This window comes from Anolis sagrei, chromosome 1 (genome assembly GCF_037176765.1).
Source record: "Anolis sagrei isolate rAnoSag1 chromosome 1, rAnoSag1.mat, whole genome shotgun sequence".
In the NCBI taxonomy this organism is placed as follows: Eukaryota; Metazoa; Chordata; class Lepidosauria; order Squamata; family Dactyloidae; genus Anolis; species Anolis sagrei.
In genome coordinates, this window is record NC_090021.1 from 317,092,009 (window position 1) to 317,116,636 (window position 24,628).

Here is a 24,628-nt window from a genome sequence, read left to right on the forward strand (position 1 = left end):
AATATAAGCCATAATTTATCCTCCCGGAAGTGTCAAATCCAGAACCAAATGCTTGAATAGCTCTTTGGTTTAAAGAAGTGATCTTTATTAACAGACTTGCCAATTCCCCACCACTGCCATATTGTTAAGCTCAACATTTCAAAGTACATCTTGTTTATAAAGTACAATTATTCCAACTTCTGATCCATCAAAAAACGTAGGGCAACACACACTATCTTCCTTCTGCCTGTTTGAGTCTTAGAACCAATGGGTGGGATAGACTAAGCTGAGAAGTTCAGGTTCATGTAATGACAACATATGGATTTCAGCTCATTAGTGGAAGTACCAGCATTGCATCACACTGCCTCTCAGATCAATGTCTAGCCATGTAATATTATATAAATTCACTGAGCTCAACGGAAAATACACTCAAGTAAGTGTGTATCATGTTTCAGCCCAAATTAGTAACGCCTAGATTGCATTTAAAACTACAAATGTGTGGGAGAAAGAAAAAAAGAGATATGTGCAGTTCTTTCCCACTCTAAACATAAATATTTTCCATTGTATGTGAACAAGAAATAAAATAAATAAACATTAGCTGCATCATCATCATCATAGGCTACCACTCATAGATGAGTATGATTGCCTTCCAAGTGTAGGGTCTTGGCAGTGGGTTCATAGGTGCTGTAGAAAACTATTCTGGAACCATATGTTATTTTATAGTGAGGACATCAATTTTCAGATAGTCCCAACAAGGGTTGGCTTGACACATCATACTCCTGACACATTTCTCCCTTTTGCCCTCCATTTGTGCCTCTTTGAATTCTACGGCACTGTTGGAACAGCTGACTTCCAGTTAGAAGGCTCAAGGGTCAGCACTTCCCAGTTCTACATCTATGTGACAGTTTTTAAGATTAGCTTTAAGCCCATCTTCAAAACTGTTTTCTTCTCCACCAACATTCTCTTTTCCATTTTTGAGTTGAGAACAGAGTAACTGCTTTGGGAGATGGTGATCAGGCATTTGGACAACATGGTCAGTCCAGCAAAGTTGATGGCAGAGGATTATCACTTTAATGCTGGTGGTCTTTGCTTCTTCCAGAATGCTGACATTTGTCTGCCTGTTTTCCCAAGAAATTTGCAGGATTTTTTTGGAGGCAACCCTGATGGAATTGTTCCAGAAACTGAGTGTGACATCCGTAGACAGTCCATGTTTTAAAGCATATAACAGGGTTGGGGGGACAATATCTTTATAAACATTTATCTTGGTATCCCTACAAATGTCCCAGTCCTCAAACGCTCTCTGGACCACTCTGGACATGACAGTCCAGTCAGGGATAAGAAGCAGACTATGTTTAGGGCACTTTTTATAGCCTCCTCCCTATATGGGGGAAGCAGAGTGGATTCTAAAAAGGGCTGCTTAGTTGTGGATACAGCTGCCGAGCTACTCAACTGCCTCGGAATGGATGTAAAATGACTGAATCTATATCCACTGCCCATGTGCCAGTCTGTGCCTAGGGGTTTCCTGATCTCAGAGTCCTGCCCCCATTGCCTCTCACTGATCACCATGAGACTTTTGTTGGTTTTGTTTATTTTTTCTTGGAAGATGCTTGTGCGTGAATTTGATTTATGTGTGGAGATCAGTGTGCAGTTAATCAACACACAGTCTTCACAGAATGAGGTGAACATCCAGTGGTGTGATTAACCTGATGACCGGTGGCTTCTCTTCTGTTACAGCCTTCTTCCATCTTTCAGTCATTGTAACATGTATTGGCCTGCTCTGCTGTTGAGGACTTCAGATTGTGATTGGTCTGGTTCCTCCCTTGTGGTCCCACTGCCCAGTGAGAGCCCCCTGGGAGCACATGGCTCCGATGGCTTCGCCCACAGGTTCACTGGAACACACAGGCCCCCTCATTATGACAAAGTAACAATCCATCAAGGTGACTGCAAATCAAAGCAGACATGAGGCTCCTTCTTTGGAGGCTTTTAAGCAGAGGTTGGCCATCTGTTGGAGTGCTATGATTGTGCTTTTCTTGCACGGCACAGGGTTGGACTGGACGGCCCATGTGGTCCCTTCCAACTCTATAATTCTATGAATAAGAATGGGCAACAACTGCTGCCCTGGGCACATCTGCAATGCAGTTTGGAACTGGTTTGGTAGGATAAAAAGACTATGGTGCCAATCTTCAGGTAGTATAGCTGCAGCTCGCTACAATTTCCAAGGCTTAATGGATCTATTACTTCAGTGTTCAAAACCGTTCTACAGGGATCTATGTATTTACAAAGCTAGTGTCCAGGGCTAACCTTGTGCTATGTATTCACCTTCTGGATAAAGGCAACCACAGTAGATGAAATAATTATTATCTTGTCTTCTTAACTACATCAGATGAAATTATCCCCTCATTTCACCTTGACCTGAAAGCAAACCAAACTTTACTAAGACTTTAATTTCCAAAGAGGAACATACATTTTCTCTCTGTGTGCATGTGTAACCCTCAAGGTCAAGCTGCAAGCAATTGGGGTTGATACTTAATTCATAACACTTAACAGTAATACCAGAAGCTATTCCCAGATCTCTTGTTTTGGCTTATAAACCTCAAATCTAGGGAGATTCTGAATGGGCAAACTTAGTTGGCCTGAATCCTACTGGTTACTTCACACTAGAATGGACTTGTATCAATTACTGAGTGATGAATTACACATAGGTAAGTTTCAGTGATTCAATGGATCTACTCTAGTTGGGACTCACCAACAAAAATCAGGGGTATAGGTAATATTTTACCATGTCGTCATTAGATAGAGATTCTATGGCTTATCTCCATATGCAGTGTTTGAAGACAGTATGTATTTTCAATGCTTGAAACAGTAATGAATCTAAATCAGAGCAATGTGTTTTATGCTAGGACAATGACTTCACCTTGTTTTAAGAGGTCAGGCCAGAGCCAATTAAGATACATTTATTGAATTGTCAGAGTGAGGCGAGGCTCTGTTCCTGCCACTGCCCGGAGAGCCTACAGATTGCTTTGGATGGAAATTGGCGGCATCTGACTCATCAAGATAACTTTCCCTGAAACATTTGAGCCTTCAATCAGAAGAACAAAGGGCATGGATGGACTATTATCTCTTTTCCTCTCTTCAAACCTTTCTATCCAAACACAGTAGACCTGCTAAAAGGGGAGTGACTCAAAGCAAGACAACAGGGGAATTCTTTCTATTTTTAAAAGAGATGTGTGAAGGAGAAAAAAAGAGAGAGACGCACGGAGGAGAAAGATGGTTTCCACTGAAAAACAGTAGAGGTTGCATATTTCTTATCCAAAATGCTTGGCACCAGAAGTGTTTTGGATTTTGGATTTTTTTGGATTTTGGAACATCTACATTTGCACATATGTAGACAATGAGATATCTTGGAGATGGAACTCAGGTCTAAACATGAACAACATTTACGTTTCATGTATACCTTATGTACAAAGCCTGAAGATAATTCCATACACAATTTTTGATAAGTGTTGTGCATAAAACACAGCTTGCCAACACTGAACCATTAGAAAGCAAAGGTGTCTATCTCAGCCACTCCTATGGATAACTTCAGATTGAGATGCTTCTAAAGCAGTTAAAAATGGGATCCAGCACTTATATTTGTGTGGTGTGAATGGGCCCTAGATTTGGGTAATTATGGAATGGTGGGGGCAAATAAGGTGGAATGAAGACATGGAAATTTAGTGAGAAGATCTTATAGGCAGGAACACTGAGGAGTAGGATGTCCAGAGGAAAAGGGAAGAAGATGCACCGGTCATTTTTAGTGACCAAAGGCAGACACAGAAATCCACATCTTCTCCCTCCCCCCATTCAGAATTAAAGTTCATGTGTATTTGTGTTTACACTCACATGTGTGCACACTTGCACCTTCAAGTAACCTGTCCATGGGGTTTTTCTGGACAAGAATTACTTAGAAGGGGTTTTGCTGATTCATTTCTATGGAATATTGTCTACAGCATCTGCCTTTAGGGAATTTAGGACTTGGACATTAAGGCTCATAGAGCTCAATCAATAGGTTTCAACTATTTCCCCTCAAAATAGAAGTACAGTATGACCCCCATATTTAAAGGGGACACAGTCCCAGACTTTGCATATCTACATGAAACCGCAGGCTACATAAATTTTATTTCTTTTATTTATTTATTTACTGCATTTGTTGACCGCCGTTCTCAGCCCTAGGGCGACTCACGGCGGTGTACAACATATAAAAACAGTTTACAATAAGGCAATATCACAACAGAATAACAACATAACTATCAATAATACAATAATACAATTACACTAAATCATCCGCGCCGTCTCATCGTAGAATCATAAAGCAATCTCGTTATCCATATTCCGTTCCAATCATCATTGCCAATTGTTGTAGCACTTAGTCAAACGCCTTCTCAAATAACCATGTCTTTAGGCTCTTGCGGAATGTCATAATGGAGGGCGCCTGTCTGATGTCTACAGGGAGGGTGTTCCACAGCCGGGGGGCCACCACCGAGAAGGCCCTATCCCTCGTCCCCGCCAGACATGGTGGGCGAAATTAGGCCCACAGGTCTTACATTTGACATATGCGCCCTAAGTGAATAGCCAACTAAGTGAAACCATTGATTGGGGGGGGGGGGGGGACCAAATGTATCAGTAACACAAATAGAGGAGCCATACTGTGGAAATATAGCCAGATCTAGTTCAAAATATACCCCTCCCTTCTCCAAGATTGAATGATTATGATGGTTGTCTTGAGAGGTCTAGGCTGTTTAACCTTTCTTTGAAGCTGTCTATACAAACATTTCAAGTTTCACAAACAGAACTGTACACTTTGTGCTGACATAGATGCCAAATAGATATTCTGTTGCTTTTGCTTTATTGATTTTTTAAACCAAGTTGGCATTTGTACAGTCGGAGGAGTAAAAATCACTCATTTGCGTCCATGATTGTGGCTGAGATTAAAAGACCTTGAGTTTTGGAGATGAAAAGATTTCCTTGTTTTGGGGGGAACAACACACCTGAACCACAGCTTGGAGAAGAGGAAGCCTAACCAAGGATGTAACTCCCTTTGGAAAGTAATGGTGTTGTCGCATTTACTGAAAGTACAGGAGTACTTCCACTGAGTTTATAAGCTTGTGAGGAAGAACTAGTAATGTATCTAGAAATAATATACAATGGATATACATTTTAAGCAGATATATTTCACAAATGCATCAATTCATTGATTAGTTAGCATTTAATGCTTTTTGGGGGGTGGCATCTCTAAAGCACATACAATGATCTAATGTCAGAAAAATCTCCATGTACAAATTATTATTATTATTATTATGACCTGAAAGAGAGTGAATGCATCTTCTGCTCTCTGGGAAATGTTATCAGACTGAATAGGATCCAAATTTCCAAAAATGAATTGAATGACAGGAGGGTCATTCAATTCAACTTCTCAATGCTATGGAATCATAATTAGAAAATTGTTTTTACTGAAAGTAATTTGACCAACTTCTTTTCTTATATTGATACACAACCCCTTTGCAAATTAGTTCAAAATACTGTTATTTTGCTTCTGGATTTACAACCTATGATGTGACATAAATTCAGACAATAAAAAAGAAATACAAAAAGAAGGACAAAAGAGGGTGAAAAGAAACTAAATGTAATTAAAAAATCCCAAAGGACAAATACAATACTGTTTTAAAACAAGATTCTAATATTGTCTTTAGGAGTTTTTGAAAAATATTTTAATATGATTATGGAATGTTTTGTTCTTGTTTAATTTTATTTGTTAACAATCTTGGTAACCCTTGTGAGCTGAGAGGCCATACAGAAATACTTTTAAATACATACATGCATACATACATACATACATACATACATGTATACTCTCAAATATTTTGCAAATGAAAACTGGAAAATGTAGACAAGCAACATCAGTATGTGGGAACATTGGCAAAAAGTTATTAGTGAGAAAGAACACAAAAGTTAAGAGAAGCTGAAGCAGTTCGCTTTTGCCTGAGTCTACTGGGAAGGGAAAAATTATACCCCTCCTGTTCTTTATTCCCCTCCAGCAGCTTGATTGAGTGCAAGCTACTTTTGCACTTTGAACTCAACTAAGAGGAAATGAAGTAAGCTGAAAACTGAGGGGGAATGTAGTAGTCTGAGAGAAAAAAAATAGGATATTTTGAAATCTGGTAAAAGATAGGCCAACAGAGTATGAATTGAGACAGTGCCTGCTAAAATGGGACAGTTGGAGGGTATGCAGATGTGTTTCTTTCCTTATTCACAAAACACTTGTCTCCTTTGGTTCAGTTAAAGAATATTGCAATTCCTAAATTTTATGTGCATATAACGTATTTCTAAGTTTTATCTCTACTAAGAAGGGGACTTGAGATACACCTGTAATGTAGCAATAATGCAGTCTGACACCACTTAAACTTCTCAATGCTGTGAAATCATAGGAGTTACAGTCTTGTTTGCCTGGAAAAATACTGTTTGTTTGCTTTCAGAAGCAGGGGGCCTGGAATGTACTTCTTTTTTGTTTTCTAAAATCCTGCCTCTGTTTACTATAAAACTGGATTAAGCTATACTTCCAGGCTGTGCCCTCCGAAAGGGGTGGTTCTGCTGCCTCCCCTCTAGACCAATCCCAGCGTGGATCCTAGTCATTTTCTTTTCCTAGCCAACCAGAGACGAAAGAGTCATAGTTCAAACTGAAACAATTGTGGCCTGATTGTTTAATTTTTTCCCATTGAACATGTTCTATTATGCTTGTAATTTTGGGGCAGGAGCCCACAAGCATCACTTCTTGGCCAACAATGCACTAAAATGCCTCTGACCCATGTCTTTGCCTCACTGGTGAGTCTTTGATCTGGAACTTTGGTTATTAATTATGGTTAACAATGCTTGCCAGGCAGTTCCCTCTCATTTTATTGTAGTCTAAATTCCAAATCAATCACTTGCACTCCCAAGGTTTTACAGGTCGAGTCTCCCTTGCCTGGAAATCTCTCTTATTTGGAAACCTGACATTATAACTATTACATTCCCCGAACAATAATCAAGAAGCAAGAATAAATGATCCAAGTTCTCTGTACAAGTGACTGAAGAGGTGCTAACAATTTTCTAAAACAGAAAAATTATTTCCGATGTAGATAGTAGGCTTGGGTGGTTTTGTTCGTTAATTTCGTAATTCGTTATTAATTCGTATTTAAATTAGCTTACGATCCAATATTGAGCCATGCAGGAATAGTGTGAGGAGTAATTAAGATTCAAGACAATTTTTTCAATTTATTTCGTAATTATTTCGTAATTATTTTCGCATGTCTGATGCAAGTTTTATAGTTGTTGTTTGTTTTATCACACCAACAGTCAACAACAGAGGGAGAGGGAAGCTTCAGAAGTTCCTCCTGTCCCATTTGGAGGTTTTTTTAGCATATTGCGCAATCTCATCCACCATTAACGAATCGATTCGTAATTTTACGAAATTTCGTAAATTTTGAAATTTTTTAAAGGAAAATTTTGGAATTATTAAAAAAAAAAACGAAACACAAGGGCCCCCTAAAAACAATAGTCTCTGAATATTGATATAAATCCACTTAATCATGTTTACAAATATTTCCATTCATTCAGGAATAGGGCATGTACCTTCATCTGCAATTAATAATGTATGTTTCTTATTCTGGAAAGGCAGATCTTGGCAAAAACCATGGCTATTGATCTTGAGGTTCTTGCCACAACTTCTTTTGATTGATTTGGATTAACTTGGAGAACATCTTAAAGTGTGGTATTGGCTTGTTGAAGTACTATTACTGCAGAATTGTCACAAAACCAAGAGCAATACAGCATGAGCCCCTTATCCATGGATTTGATGGGGTGGTGGTGATCTTGAAACATATCCCTGGTGAATCTGGGAATCATACTGTATTTCCAGATTTCACTCTTATGCTGCTGGAAAGGAAAGGGCTACCAGATACTAAGACTCCCCAAGTTCCAAACCACTGAATCACCACTATATTCAACTACTTCTTGTCCTGCTGAAATAGTCCAGAGGGGATCCATGCCAGCTAAAATTTACCAAAATAATGAAAAAAAAATATGAGTGCTGTGACTAGACCATGAATTGTTATATGAGTTTTAATGAAAGGGAACTTGTCTCTAGGTGCATGAAATGTTAGGTTCATTATAAGATGTAATGAAAGTGTTTGTAGTGGTGGGCAGTTCTTAAAAAATGTGTTCATTTGCAGACATCTGTGATGGAGTCCAGGAATAGTGACATCCATACAGATGCTGGGGAAAATATCTCCACAAGCACAGCTGTGCTGTGAACATACACAATGAGGTACTGTCTAGATCCCCACATGCAACAATAGCTCAGAGATTGACACAGAGTTGCTGATATGCCTAAGATGCTGTATCTCTCTTGGCATACATCATCATACTACAGAATTAAAGCAGTTTGACTCCACTTTAACTTCCATGACTCTATATTATGGATTCATGAGGGCTGTAGTTTCAAAAGATCTTTAGCCTCCACAGAGAAAGAGTGCTGGTGCCTCACCAAACTACAAATCCCAAGATTCCATAGCATTCGGCCTTTTCCGTTAAGTGGTTGCAATGAGTATTAATTCTATAGTGTTGATGTAGCCGTAAACAAGAGAGAATAGGTTTGGATCAAACAAAGTGCAGGAAGATCCAACAAAGTCTTTGGAGTCACAGAGTGGACTTTAAATCATTTTAAGTCTAGCAGATTTGCTCTCTCTCTCTCTCTCACACACACACACACACACTCACTCACATAAATACATTTTTTAAAAGGATGCAAACAGTGGGGCCCAAAGAATATCAGTAAGTCTGTCCTATTTGTATTCAGAGCCAAGTGTACATGAGACAAGAACAGAGTGCCCTATTCAAAACAATTGTCACTGGTAACAGTGTTGTCTTTCTTATTATGCAAATCTGACACATGCAGAGGGACAAATTATTTTCTGTGGTGGGAAAGATAGCTCTCATCTCATGCTCATGTAATTCAGAACTCAACACAACTGAATGTAGTAATACATTCTAGTTTAACTGTTTCACACTGGACTCTCCCATTTGGAAACTGTTCCTTCAAATGTGATGACTGTAGGACGAGCATCTGAGTAGCCTGGGAGGCTGAAATATCCTCTTGCTCGTTTTTTCAAGATTTCATTCCACATGTCAGATTTATGGCCATTTATGCTTTTAAGTATGGACTACTGAAGTGTACACAGGTCAACAAAAGTTCACATTTTTAAAGTCTTCAGTCTCTGTGTGTTTCTTTCTCTTGAGCTAACCATTCAGATTTCCTAGCCCTGGAGGAACTACCTTCAGGATTCTGCACATTATATTGTTGATATTTTAAGGACAATTGTAATAAAATCAGGATCACTAACAAAGCTATACCTTTCAAGGCGGAAAGGACAGAGACATATGAAATAGAAAGAAAGGAAAATGTTTGACTTCTATTTCATAATAAATAACTACCTTATAAAACCTAATTTGGTTAAAACTGATTCCTTTCTCCAGGTTTCCAAGTATTTCCTACAGATTTGGGAAAGCAAAAAGTAAAGTTAAAATAATAAAAGAAAGCTTCATTCTATTATTGCCCTTTTCACTTTGACAGAAGTCTAAAATACAATAATATAGAACACATTCAATGTCGGGAGTTGAGTTTGTTAGAACGCATCTAGAGGCAAACATAAACCCATCTAAATACTGGTTTAGAATGATCAGATGTTTCATCCATTTTCATGCAAATTATAAAAAGACATTAGAAAGTAAAGCTCTCTCTAGGGCTTCAGTGTTAATGAGCTGCTCTGAGAACAGAACAGAACAGAAAGAATTTGTCTTAACTCCTCTAAAGCAATCCCTGTTCAGTGAGCCAAAGGATATTTCATCTTCAATTAGATTATTTTCACATTATCCATTAGAAAAATGCAAGGTAAGTGAATTCAGCTCCTGCCCACTCACTTTATATATGGGACTTTTCTAGCTGCTTTTTTGTGGCACAAACAGAAACAATAGCTGTCTTTACTTACACGGGACTCCAAGCAACCTTGGTGGTGGTGGTGGAGGAGGAGGGGGTGGTAATGGGGGTGGTCTACATTGACAGATCTGTTGACAACTGTCTGTGACTTTTGCTGCTACAGGCTTGGAGCATGTTTTCTGGGGCTCACCGTGAGTGATCTGCAAAGAAAAAAGATGTAGAAATTACTCTCAGATTCTGTGTTTCCATTTTTTAAACATCAACCAATAGTATGGATTTATTTATTTATTTACTATATTTATATACCATCCCTCTCAGCCTGCAGGTGACTTGGGGCGGTTCACAATAGGTGCGAAGACTATAAAATACAATTTCAATACAATAAAAACATGAAACATTAAAAACATTGTCCAATCACATCATTCAACCATTCCATTTTCCTATGTCTGTTACACTGTATTTGGAAATGCCTACTCAAAGAGCCAAGTCTTGACTCTCTTTTGAAATGTTAAAAGGGAGGGGGCTGATCTGAAATCCTTAGGGATGGTGTTCCATAGCCAAGGGGCCACTGCTGAGAAGGTCCTGTCTCTCATCCCCACCAACCGTACTTGTGACGAAGGTGGAACTCCCCAGATGATCTTAAAGTCCCGGAGGGTTTATAAGGGGAGATGCATTCGGCCAGGCAAGTTGGGCCAGAACCGTTTAAGGCTTTATAGGCTAAAGCCAGCACTTTGAATTGTGCCCAAAATGAAAAGGGTTTTCAAAAACAATATCAAGAATTGGAGACTGAGTCACCAGGATAGCTTTAGACCAGAAGTGGGCAACAGACCACACTTTGGGCCCAATGTACTTGCTGGAGATTCAGTATGGGGCCATTGGCATGCAAAGCATCTGTTATAACACTGACCTAAAGCCCTGCCTGTGATGAGCTTCCAAAATGCTCTTGTTTGTTTATTTCCACTCCTGACTCAGCTTATAAATTAATAAGTATCTTCTGGCTTCCATACTACATGATCTTTAACTGGAGCGATGCCCTTGTTTAGCCAAGGACCTGTAAAACCAGACACATTTATTTATTTTCCAACATTTCTACCCTGCACAAGTAGCATGAACTATAGTTTCCAAACCATCTTTATAATGCTTGGTCATAAAACAAACCAGACTTTTAAGACACGCTCAGGTTTAGACATTCCACAAACTTTAGTTTGGTTTAGTTAAGCAAACTGTGGTTTCATGTTATACCTGAATCCAGTCATTCCTTCTTTTTTACCCTTGTCTTGTCTTCTCCCTTTCTAATTTTCCATGCTGTCAAAGTTAGATTGTGAACCTCTATGTAAAAATGTTTATCTTTGTTTTGGCTAATCTCATAGGAAAAGGAATATACTGTGGTGGTGATGATGCATTGCTACATAAATAAATAATTACACTATATAAGAGAACTGCAATAATTAGCCGATGTAATCACTGAAAACATTTTGATTGATATATTGATAACTACAGATAACCAAGAAAATGTCCCCACATCCCTGGAGCCTATTTTCAAGACAGGAAAGTAAATAACAACAACAGATGGCACTTCTCATTTGGAGGTTGTATACTTCCCTCTCAGGAAGGAAAGCTTTCAAACAATGCTTGTTGTGACACACATTTACTCCTTACCCCCACCGCAAAACAAATCCTCTATTTTTGGTGCATATAGACACTTTTGAAGATTAAATGACCAACCCTATTATACAATCAGCTATGATTTTAAAAAAATTGGTTGTGAGGTTTATACACTAATGTAAAAATATTGCCACATATTCAGTTCTTGTGGGTTTTTTCGGGCTATATGGCCATGTTCTAGAGGCATTTCTCCTGACGTTTCGCCTGCATCTATGGCAAGCATCCTCAGAGGTCTGCTGGAGCTGGGAAAAAGGGGTTTATATATCTGTGGAATGACCAGGGTGAGACAAAAGGCTTTTGTGAGTTGGGCTAGGTGTGAATCTTTTCAACTGACCACCTTGATTAGCATACAATGGGCCGACAGTGCCTGGAGCAAACTCTTCTTGAAAGGTGCTTAGATGTCCCTGCCTGTTTTTCTCTCTGCTGTTTTAATTTTAGAATTTTTTAATACTGGTAGCCAGATTTTGTTCATTTTCATGGTTTCTTCCTTTCTGTTGAAATTGTCCACATGTTTGTGGATTTCAATGGCTTCTCTGTGTAGTCTGACATGGTGGTTGTGAGAGTGGTCCAGCATTTTTGTGTTCTCAAATAAAATGCTGTGTCCAGGTTGGTTCATCAGGTGCTCTGCTATGGCTGACTTCTCTGGTTGAAGTAGTCTGCAGTGCCTTTCATGTTCCTGGATTCTTGTTTGGGCGCTGCGTTTGGTGGTCCCTATGTAGACTTGTCCACAGCTGCATGGTATATGGTAGACTCCTGCAGAGGTGAGAGGATCCCTCTTGTCCTTTGCTGAACGTAGCATTTGTTGGATTTTCCTGGTGGGTTTGTAGATTGTTTGTATGTTGTGTTTCCTCATCAGCTTCCCTATGCGATCAGTGGTTCCCTTGATGTATGGCAGGAACACTTTTCCTCTGGGTGGATCTTCATCTTTACTCTTGTGGCTTGTTCTTGGTCTTGCAGCTCTTCTGATGTCTGAGGTGGAGTATCCATTGGCCTGGAGAGCCCAGTTGAGGTGGTTCAGTTCATCTTGGAGGAGGTGGGGTTCACAGATTCTTTTTGCACGGTCTGCCAAGGCTTTGATGGTGCTTCTTTTCCCCATTGCCTCACCATTGCCTCACCACCAGCTATTTTCAGTGGGACAATGAATTCTACGAACAGAAAGATGGAGTAGCTATGGGGAGCCCTCTCAGCCCAGTCATAGCTAACTTCTACATGGAACAATTTGAAAAACAAGCTCTTGAAACAGCAACCAAAAAGCCCACTATATGGTTCAGATATGTGGATGACACTTTCACCATTTGGAGCCATGGAGATGAAGAACTCAACAGGTTCCTGGAACATCTTAACAGCATCCACCCTAACATCCAGTTCACTATGGAAAAAGAAAAGGAAGGAAGACTGCCTTTTCTAGATGTCCTAGTCATCCGCAAACCAGATCAACAATTGGGTCACACCGTTTACAGAAAACCCACACACACAGATAGATATCTCCATAAAAACTCCAACCATCACCCAAGTCAAAAAAGAAGCACCATCAAAGCCTTGGCAGACCGTGCAAAAAGAATCTGTGAACCCCACCTCCTCCAAGATGAACTGAACCACCTCAACTGGGCTCTCCAGGCCAATGGATACTCCACCTCAGACATCAGAAGAGCTGCAAGACCAAGAACAAGCCACAAGAGTAAAGATGAAGATCCACCCAGAGGAAAAGTGTTCCTGCCATACATCAAGGGAACCACTGATCGCATAGGGAAGCTGATGAGGAAACACAACATACAAACAATCTACAAACCCACCAGGAAAATCCAACAAATGCTACGTTCAGCAAAGGACAAGAGGGATCCTCTCACCTCTGCAGGAGTCTACCGTATACCATGCAGCTGTGGACAAGTCTACATAGGGACCACCAAACGCAGCGCCCAAACAAGAATCCAGGAACATGAAAGGCACTGCAGACTACTTCAACCAGAGAAGTCAGCCATAGCAGAGCACCTGATGAACCAACCTGGACACAGCATTTTATTTGAGAACACAAAAATGCTGGACCACTCTCACAACCACCATGTCAGACTACACAGAGAAGCCATTGAAATCCACAAACATGTGGACAATTTCAACAGAAAGGAAGAAACCATGAAAATGAACAAAATCTGGCTACCAGTATTAAAAAATTCTAAAATTAAAACAGCAGAGAGAAAAACAGGCAGGGACATCTAAGCACCTTTCAAGAAGAGTTTGCTCCAGGCACTGTCAGCCCATTGTATGCTAATCAAGGTGGTCAGTTGAAAAGATTCACACCTAGCCCAACTCACAAAAGCCTTTTGTCTCACCCTGGTCATTCCACAGATATATAAACCCCTTTTTCCCAGCTCCAGCAGACCTCTGAGGATGCTTGCCATAGATGCAGGCGAAACGTCAGGAGAAATGCCTCTAGAACATGGCCATATAGCCCGAAAAAATCCACAAGAACTGAGTGATTCCGGCCATGAAAGCCTTCGACAATACATTGCCACATATTTCTTTCAGGTAGAAATCCAGATCTATTTGTAGTGAAGAATGTCACTGCAAATATTCAAGAGATGATACTATGAGTACCGTGTAGATCACTGGTTCTCAATCTGCAGGTCTCATGGATCAAGGTTGCTGAGGAAGAAACTGGTCTTATGCGCTAAAATCCAAAAACCTGGCTTCTTTCTGCTTTCCTTAATTATGCAAGCAAGAGAATTATCTTAGGGATGAAAGCAATGGTTTTGCTACAGTGATTAATCCAGGTGATTTATCTCATTTATCTTCCACCTGTCCTGAAAAGTACCATGCATAGTCCTCTTACAACACCCCTTTGAGATGCTTTTTTTAAAAAAGCCAAAGGCTCATACAAAAGACTGACACATTATGTAATTGTAGCACTATCATTAATAGTATAATAATAACTTTATTCTTATATCCCGCCTCCATCTCCCCGAAGGGACTCAGAGTGGCTTACATGGGGGCCAAGCCCAGTATAAAAAAGGTTACAAAGTACATGGTTAAAAACATATAACAAACAGCTAAATAAAATAATAAAAGCAATAGATATAAAACACCATAAAACATAAACCAAGCAACAACCAACAAATAGTCAGGAAAAGTGGGCATATGCAGATTTGGGACTAATAGGGCAGACAAGGGCTAATGCAAATGCAGGCTGTTGGACCAGGGGCTGAGAATAAAGTGTTGGAGAGCCTACTAAAAGAAGAGGGCTAGGGAGAAGTTGATCAGTAGTGAACTATTCTTTGAAGGCACATTGGAACATCCAAGTCTTCAGGAAGGTGAACAGGGTGAGGGCTAATCTAATCTCCCTGGGGAGAGAGTTTCAGAGCCAGGGAGCCACCACTAAGAAGACTCTCACTCTTGTCTCCACCAACCATGCTTACAATGGAGGTGGGAGTGAGAGAAGGGCCTCCCCGCCAGATCTTAGCACTCGTGCTGCTTCATAAAGAGAAATATGGTCACAAAGGAAAGCAGGACCCAAACTGTTTCAATTGCTATTGTTGCATTTCGTGAAATCCTGAGATGTGTATTTTGGTGAGACACAAGATCTATGTGGCTGAGAATTCTAAATAACCTTCCCTAAATCGCAAATCCCAGGATTCTACAGTTGGAACCATATCAGTTAAAGTGAAATCATAAATAATTATGTAGAATGAATGGGCTTAAGAATGCAATTTTTCTGCTTCTTGGCAGGGGGCCCATGAGATCTCTTCCAATTCTATGATTCTAAGATTACCTGCTAAATCTCAAAGCTGAGTGGGCAACCGTAACTTGAGTTTTTCATTCCTCATCCAACACTCTAACTCACGAGTGCAAAAAACTTTAGTATGAAGATGTGCAAGTGTGGTCAATCCCTTTTTTACTGAAGAAATGTGTTCTCCAGAGATCAATAGATCACCACATCTGAACTATTCTAAGCAAAAGGGGTCCCTTTTCCAACATCAGATGTGACTTTTGATGACTTGCTTAATGGGAAATAACATAAAGGAGGCCAAGAAGAGCTCCTAAGCCATGAGTATACAGGTGAGCATTTTCAGTAACATCTTAAAGAAAAATAAAAGGAAGTGCCAGTGACATTAATCACTTCTTCCCATAATGTAGTTGCTTCTACATTCTTTTTCAGTATCCAACCAATGTTTTTCTTTTCTTTTTATTACTTTCAGGTTACAGAATGTTTGTTTCCTAGGCAACCCCTTCTTAAACAACTTTTATCATGTTTGGGATGATATAATTCTGCATGTGACACTTGTCAGAGGTTTGAAAAGTTACTTTTGTGCCTCGCCACTCCCCAAGTCAGCATGGCCATTTGTCATAATTGTCTGGGGATTCTGGAAAGTCTGATTCATAAAGGTAATGTTTTTGAGCTCTGCACTTCCCTTTCATCTGCTTCATCCTTGCCAAAGGAAAGAAAAGAGTGCTGGAATTTTTTGCTTTCACTTGGACAGTACTACTTTATTGCATGAGAAAATCTGACTCATACCAATGTAGAATATATGTTACACTGAATATTGAAGGACTTTTGCCAGTCTGTTCACACTCTCCACCAATTTCAATATAACCTTTTCTATATACATCTCCAGTTTATGCAAAACCAACCCTGAACAGACAGATATCATGAACCAGTGTCGATGTAACCTTGGTCCTTAGATTGCAATTAGAAGATCAAAAGTCAGTCTGTGAATTAGAAAATCCATCACCCAGATTGCCCCTTTTCTTTCAGAAAACAGTTCTATCCATCGAGTTCATTGTCAGTCAAACAAGATATCTGGTAGTACCAATTAGAAGTTTCCTCATTAACGTTCTACCAAGTGGAGATTTTGTTTATGCTGGATAAGGAAGAGATAAGCTTATAAGGATCACACCACATGACGCCTGTAAAACAGAAATAAATAAAATTTATTACCCTCCCCTCCTTATGGCTTGAGGCAAGGTACAACATGGTTAAAATAGAGGGATAAAACACAACACTATTAAAATACATATAGCAAGATACACACAAGTATAATGAAGGTTAAAATTGACAAAACTGAATTCTGGAAGAGATAAATCTTCAACTCAGTATTAAATTCTGACAGCTGATTTAGGGATCAAAGCTCTTCCAGCAAGCCATTCCACAGTTTTGGGGTGGCTGATGAAAAGGTCCTCTGGATGATGGTTGCCAGTTGGATTCTGGCTGGTTGGAGCAGATGCTCCCCAGAGGACCTCAGTGCGTGGGATGGATTGTATGGGAGGTGGGAATTCTGTAACGTGGACCCAAACCATGTAGGGCTTTAAAGGTTTTGTACTTTGTTCAGAAACTAACTGCCAACCAGTGTAGTGACTGTAGTGTTGATGTAACATGTGCACTCCTGGATGTTCCTGTAACTAGTCTTGGATGCTGTGTTTTGAACCAACTGGAGAGTACAAACTTGGTACAGAGGTAGCCCAACATAAAGCGTATTGCAGAAGTCCAATCTTGAGGTTACCAGCACATGTACTACCATCTTTAGGTCCTCGGATTCTAAGATGGTCTATCAGCCAAAGCTGGTGGTAAGCACTACTGACAGTCACTTCTACCTGGGCTGACATTTGGAGAGACGGATCCAGGAGCACTTCCAAGCTGCGAACACAGTCTTTTTGTGAACACTCCATCCAGAACTGGTTGATACACCTCCAGCCCTAAGTTAGGATCCTTAATGGCAAGCAGCTATGTTGTATCCTGATTTAATTTCAAGTTGTTTTTCTTCATCCAGTGCGCTGGATGAAGGAAAACTGGCAAAGTTATTCTAATTCTAATTCAAATGCTAGGCAAATTATTCAAATTAAAATGTGCCACAGAGCAGTATAAATCTGGGGCTGATGACTAGACAGACCAGGATTACATCAGCCTTTTTGGGATGTCACCTCATCTTCCGTATCACTGCCTTCGTTCCCCAAGAGCCACAGAGATGAAAACCCTGGCCATCACCTTTTACATTTGCTGATGTCAGAATAGGGCATCCACACAATCAGAAAGGAGGGCCCCCACTGATCTGGGAGCTAGCCCAACTGAACTCAATGAAACTCAGTTCTGCAGTGACATACTATAATTATAGGTTGATTATTCTTTATCCAAAATGTTTGGGGCCAGAATAATAGAATCATAGAGTTGGAAGAGACCTCATGGGCCATCCAGTCCAACCCCCTGCCAAGAAGCAGGAATATTGCATTCAAAGCACCCCTGACAGGTGGCCATCCAGCCTCTTTGTAAAAGAAGGAGACTCCACCACACTCCAGGGCAGAGAGTTCCACTGCAGAAGTGGTTTTGATTGTAGATTTTTCTCAGTTTTGGAATATCTGTATTGGCATATACATACATGATGAGATATCTCAGTGATGAGACCCAAACCTAAACACAAAATTCATTCATGTTTCATATACATTGCACATATACTCCGAAAATAGTTTTATACTGTATTTTTAATAATTGTATGCCTCAAACAAAGTCCATTGAACTATCAGAGCACAAAGACATTAGTATCCCAGGCACCCATGTGGACAGATTTTTTGATTATTTTGAATTTTGAAAGTCAGGATGACGTATCTGGATTGTATCTATCACTGAATTGTTTATGCACATACATGCCTTGAGTTGCAAATAATGCATTGGTATGTTACTCAGCTAAAATAAAAAACCCATAGTTCTTCTTAACAGGGGATTAAAAAGAAATTAACTGAGTCCCATAGCAGAAGCTAGAACATATGAAGAATGGTGGTGACCTTTCTGGTCTTTTTATTTGAACATCCATGCAATCATTATATAATGTTAATCCTTTGAGAAGAAACTGGTGTAGTTACTTTTACCTTTTTTGTTACCAACATCAAAATGGCATACAAAGCATGCAGACTCTAGTGATGTTAAAAATCCACTCTCCGTGAATATAGTACAATGCAGATCATCACATGCCCAGATGCAGAAACGTAAAGCATTCTTTCTCTGATGCCCTGGGGGCTGCATTTTGTACCTCTAACACCCGAGGAAAAAGATGATTATTTATTTGAGAAAAATGCTATGCTTAGCTGAACTGCAAAGCCATGTAAAAAAAACTTCCAGTACTTTAAATAGCTTGTCAAAATCTATTATCAAACTAAGGGGGGGGGGGGGGGACAGATTTATGCATACAAAGCATGCCGATCTTCCTCTTATAGCTTAAGAGAAATAAAAGCGTATATTACAAGTTTTCAAGAACTTTGAAGGACTCTTTGAGTGCTGTTCACATAATACTGTGACTCTCTTAAACATAGATAAAAGAACATGGGCAGGCTGTAGGTGCATCACTTCTACCAACTCATTATTTTGAAATCTTCAGCCACTAGTTAAAGGTTTCTTCTACACATATTGTTTAATAATATACCACACATACACAAGCCACTGGATTGCCATGTGCCTTATTTTGTTCAGCAGAGCCTCTCATTTCATAACCTTTCAGAAAGCAGCCCTTTGTTTGAAGGAATGCCCAGTCTAAAGATAAGGACCAATATGAGTGAGCTGTTGGAGCTCTGAAGGTGCCCATCAATAGGTAAAGTAGCACTTGGACAGAAAACCAAACAGGTACATAGCAGAGTGATACCTTGACAAACAAGTTTAATTTGTTCTGTGGCCAAGCTTGTATCTCAATTTGCTTGTATGTCAAAGCAGATCTCACAATTGAAATGTGCTGGCATTACATTAATGCATTCCAGCCCCCCCACCCCACCCCCAACCACATCAATTTCCCCCCTTAAGAGCTCGGCCACAGAACAAATTAAAATAATTTTAACTTTCCCCCACTCTCTCCCTCCCTTCCTGTCAGAGGCCTCACTGGCCAGTACCTTTACCCACTCCCTCAGCCCTATGTTACTTTGTTGCACTAACCCTGGCCCAGCCCTTTAACTGTCTAAGCCCACTTTCAAATTCTGGCCATTGGTAGTCTAATTTTGCATGATGGAACAGTTTTGGTACTCGTTGTTAAATGTATATGATTGTTTAATAGTTTTATGTTTATGTTTTAATTGCTAATCTGTACATTCTGTGTTGGTAATAGAATGCTTTACCTGTGTGGAAACCACCCTATGTCCCCATGGGGAGATAGAGTGGGATACAAATAAAGTTTATTATTTGTTATTATTCTTATTACCTATCAGGGGCTGAGCTGGAGGCTACTCTGCAGCAATTGGAGGAGAAGGAGGCCCCACGGGGATTGGGGTGGCTCTTCGCCATCCACCACCCCACAGAAGGAAGGCTGCAAGCAGGTCCTGCACTGGGCTTGGGGTGAGCCATGCGCCCAGATGCACCCAAAGGAGGAGGCTCCATGCCTTACAAATGGGTCACAATGAGAGACAGCATTAGAACGGGAGTACTTGCCATCTTGTGCAGACCTGTTTGCAGGGCATGGAGCCTCTGGCTGTGGCTCGAAACTCAGATCCCCGCTCACAAGTCAGAACAAAAAAAATAAATCTCTGATTGTTCATAAGTTGGGACGATCATAAGTCGAGGTTCCACTGTACTTAAAATCTAATTCCATATCCATACATATAAATCAGCACATGCAAATCTGTATCCTCCTTGACTATTTATCATAATAATATTCTAGTTTTGTCAAGCCATGAGTGATGTCCCAAACAACTTGAGATTGACACACCAAGAAAGGTGGTTTGCAAGTTAGACCCTTGGTTTTGAAATCTCAGACAGGAAATGAAAAGAAGCTTGGCCATGTCCACGGGGATAATCAAAAATAATAACCCTTAACTAGTATCCCAAAATCAAAATAATCCCAAATCCCAAATAGGTAGCTGAGATAGTGACACCTTTCCTTTCTGATTGCTCAATTTACACACAATTATTAAAATATGGTATACAGTTACATTCAAGCTATGTGTAAATGGTGTATATGAAATATAAATGAATTTTGCATCTAGACTTGGATCCCATCTATAAAATATTTAATTATGCAGGTATTACAAACCTGAAATCTCAAACACTACCAGTCCCAAGCATTGGGGATAAGGGATACTCTTTGTTATATTTAGCATGGTAACTCACAAGTTGAGTGGGCACTAAAGCAGAGTCTCTAAGCAGGATTTGCTTACAATCAAAGTCTCGAGTTTTTTTATGATGAGAACTCTGATGAGCATTAGTCCACATGCAATATTGAAGCGAGAAAGGAAGGAAGAGACGAATCACAGCAGAAAAGGGAGTGAGCATGTGAATTGTCAGTTTGCCTCTAAAGGCTTGCATTGGTATAAGATCTCTCCCATTAAATGGGCTCTATATGCAAACGGCGATGGCACGCCCGAGCCTTTGGGAAACTGTATTGTCTGGCTTTACTCGGGGACTATCTGACACCTTCTGTTAAGATTAATACCCTTAGCAGACAGAGCCACTTTAGGCAAGGTGAAAAGATAACCAAACGGGTTTACTGAAACAAGATGAATAAAGGGTTAACTCACCAGGGACTATCATAAGGTAACTTAAAATAATGCATTACAAAAGGAGATTTTGCTGGTTGCAGTCCTCTTTCTGGAATCTTTGAAAATCTCTTGCCTTTGGTGCAAAGCAATGGTTATAAATTGTCTCAATCTTCTTCCTTGTGAAGCTTAGGCTGGCCAAAAGCTTCTGTTGTCCTTTGGATAAATGGTATAAAAATACTGCTAAATGCAGGTGCTAAGAATGCCTGTTTGAATTGCTTGGGCCTCAGATTACCAGACAATGCCCCAAGCCACTAGTAACTGTAGAAAAGGGAGGAGTTCAGCAAGAGAGCTCTATACAGGGAAATGGAATAGACCAACTAAGGCTAGCTTCTGGGAGGTGTTATGCTCCACCCAAAAATGAATACAAAGGAAGGTATTTACACTATTGGGAAAATCTATGAACAGGAGGAACTGAAGCAAAGGATGTGGGGATTTTTAAATGACACCATGATGTAAATGGGTTGACTGGAAAGGGATGTGTTGGCAGCTGATTGGCTGAGCATGCCAGGAGACAGAATATTGACTGGCTGTTGGCTCTGGCTTGCGGCTTAGACTAACGGTTTTAACTGCCACTTTCATCTTGGACAGTGAAGAGAGTGCTGACTGGAAACAGCCAGGGAGGAAATTGCTGCCAACTTTCTGAAGCCTGGTCATTTCTAAGGCATGAAGCATATTTTAAAGACTGTTTAAAATGACTGTTTATTCCCTCTGTTCTCTGTAATAATCCAGAGAAACTGCTGTATATATGGTTTCTCTGTTTGATCTTTTGAACTGAAGTAAAGTTACTGTTACTTGTTACACAAATCTGAGTGACACATTATTATACTGCAGGGTATAATCTTGGTTCAGAAATTGTGGTAAAGCTTCTGTTTTGGTAAAGCTTTTGTTTATTTACATTTATAACCCCCCACAAAGGAGAGGAAAAGGCAGTACCAAGACTTAAAACAAACTCACTTAAGTAATACAATTCATTGCCACAGACTTCTTTCAATTTCCCTTTCAAATAACTCATCCTTTTCACAGGCAAATGGCAGCCTTCCATTGGTACATCTATCTCATCAAATTGACTGCATTGCGGACACTTGTAATAAATCAGCCACACATGCATTCTTAAATTTCTCTTTAAAATATCAAATCCATTTCACAGACAAAGAAGAGTGTAAGTAAGTAATCGGGATCATTATTTTTAAAAAGTTAATATTGTAACCATTTAATTTAATATATTAACAATTTAAAATAAAAAGCTTACTACAGAGCTTGTCCATCAATGATTCACACTATTCTACTCAAAGTGATGGTCCTTGGACCGATGCCACTCCTTGCTGAGTTCTCCAGAAAAAAAGAATCAACTGTTGCCAATGGGCACCGAGACTGTGCTGGTCCCAGCACATCAGAAAAGAATAATTTCTGGCCTCCAACAAAACACACTACTTTAGATCAGGTCTTCTTAAACTTTTTTACTTCACATGATGCCTTTCTCCCTGAGACTTTTACATGACCGTGGGTACAGAGATATATAAAATAGCTATAAAAAATCAATAATAATAAATCAGCATTTGCAAGGCTGGATAAACAAACAAACAAATCTTTATTATGATCATAGACCAACATGCGGCTGGCTAAACAGGCTAATTTCCTTTTCTTGAAGTACAGGTGAAACACCTTTTCTAGAGTCCACTATAAAAACTGCACAACAGATCCACATAAATGACTAAAATAACCACTAGGAACCACATTGGATGGCTCTGCTTCCATGCGCTTCAGAAGCGGAGCCCCATGAGAGTCTCACAGGGGCCATGATATGACATAAGAACACTTCCATGGGACTCTGTTTCTGCAGCACATGGAAATAAAGACAGAAGTCTGTCTTCAGGAGAATGAGACCAGACAGTTCCCTTTGCTTGTGTGATGAAGGCTTAGATGATGTTCCAAAAACTTTTACTGTTGCCATTTTTTCAGAACCTCAACATTAAGCTAAGCCTCCCCCCATTTAGAGTCCAGATCCACACTTTAAGAAGCAATGCTCTAGGGACATCATTACATTAAGGGTGGGATTTGTCATGCATCATGGTGAATCCAGTGGGGCCCAGTGGGGGATGTGGGGAAGCTTGCGCACTGCATCTCGTGGCTTCCCCCTCACCCCATCTCACAGGGAGGGAGGAACATTCAACACTCGTCTTCACTCCATTGTTGCCTATGCAACACAGGAAGCCTCCAAAGTTGTCACCGTAGCAGCTTACCATGCTCCCACTTCACTCATGGGAGCCAAGAACCTCTATGCCGCAAGTGGAGTAGGAGTTTCTTACGATGGGCAATTTTGCCTGTCTGATGAGGTTTTAGATCACATGTTCTGCTAGATCACATACTCAGCTGACAGCCACAATGTAACCAGAGCCAGCACGGTGAAGTGGTTCAAGCTCTGGATTATGACTCTGGAGGCCAATTTTTGAATCCGTTGCTCAGTCGTCAATATCAACTGAGTGACTTTGGGCAAACCACATTCTCTCAGCTTCAGAGGAATGCAAAGGCAACCTTCTCTGAAGAAATCTGGCTAAGAAATTCTTAGAATCACAGAGTTGGAAGAGACCACAAGGTCCATCCAGTCCAACCCTCTGCCATGCCAAATGCCCTAAATCAAAAATGACTCAATAGTATAACAACAGAGTTAGCAGTGAAAATCTCCCTTTATCTACTGAAGAATAAGAACATCTCACTATTTAATATAGGTGTATAATTGTTGTATTTATTTATTTATTTCGTACCTTTGTACCTTGTCCTTCTCACCCCCCGGGGGGGGGGAGGGGGATGACTCAAGGGGGGCTTCACAACAAGCACTCGTTTGAGTGTGAAATAAATAAATAAATAAACTGTGATCATGAAATTAGCCAACTATGGATGTTGACTTGGCAAACCCAAGGAATCAAATCACCAGATTTGTAGTCATACAGTACATGCATCATGATAGGTGAGCAAGACCCATTGGCAAAATGGGTCTCACCCTCGTGTAGCATTTTCAGTGGGTAGAGGAGCAGCCATGCACAAGAGGGAGAGAGGTAGGAATATTCTGGTAGTCTGGTCTCTTCCATTTGGTTCTCACCCTGTTAAAATAAGATACTACACATTTACTCATATCTCTCACTGAGTTCCAAGAAAGTTACTCCTGTGTAAGGGTGAATAGGGTAGCATCTTATGTAACAAAAAGAACTGGGTTAATGTGTGTTGTAGGAATGCTGTGTATAATTGCTTTAAATATTTTAAGCAGGAAAGCAGTTTACAAATACATAGACAGAAATAAACAAAGACAACTATGAAAAATCCAGAACAAAATTTATTCATTATTATTTTTTTAGGTTTAAAATATTAATTTCCATCATTCCATTATTTCACTTTGTTATAAACCTCTATCTGATGCTTGTGTTTTCATTATACCCTGACCAGATTTCTGAAATTTAAAGTATATGCTGCTATTACTTGGAATCTTCA

The 24,628-nt window shown here is 39.9% G+C and overlaps 1 protein-coding gene across 5 annotated transcripts in view; it reads right to left on the reverse strand.

Annotated features, from left to right (window-relative positions):
- The window catches only part of PRIMA1 (proline rich membrane anchor 1), an 82,745-nt gene that overhangs the window by 36,119 nt on the left and 21,998 nt on the right, over positions 1–24,628 (reverse strand). For all 5 annotated transcript variants that reach the window (XR_010908996.1, XR_010908999.1, XR_010908997.1 and 2 more), the window contains exon 3: positions 10,038–10,185. Coding sequence is in view for 1 of the 5 variants with exons in the window: in XM_060756316.2 (XP_060612299.2) it covers positions 10,038–10,185 (148 nt within the window). In the remaining 4 variants the exon portion in view is untranslated. The remainder of the gene's footprint in view (positions 1–10,037; positions 10,186–24,628) is intronic.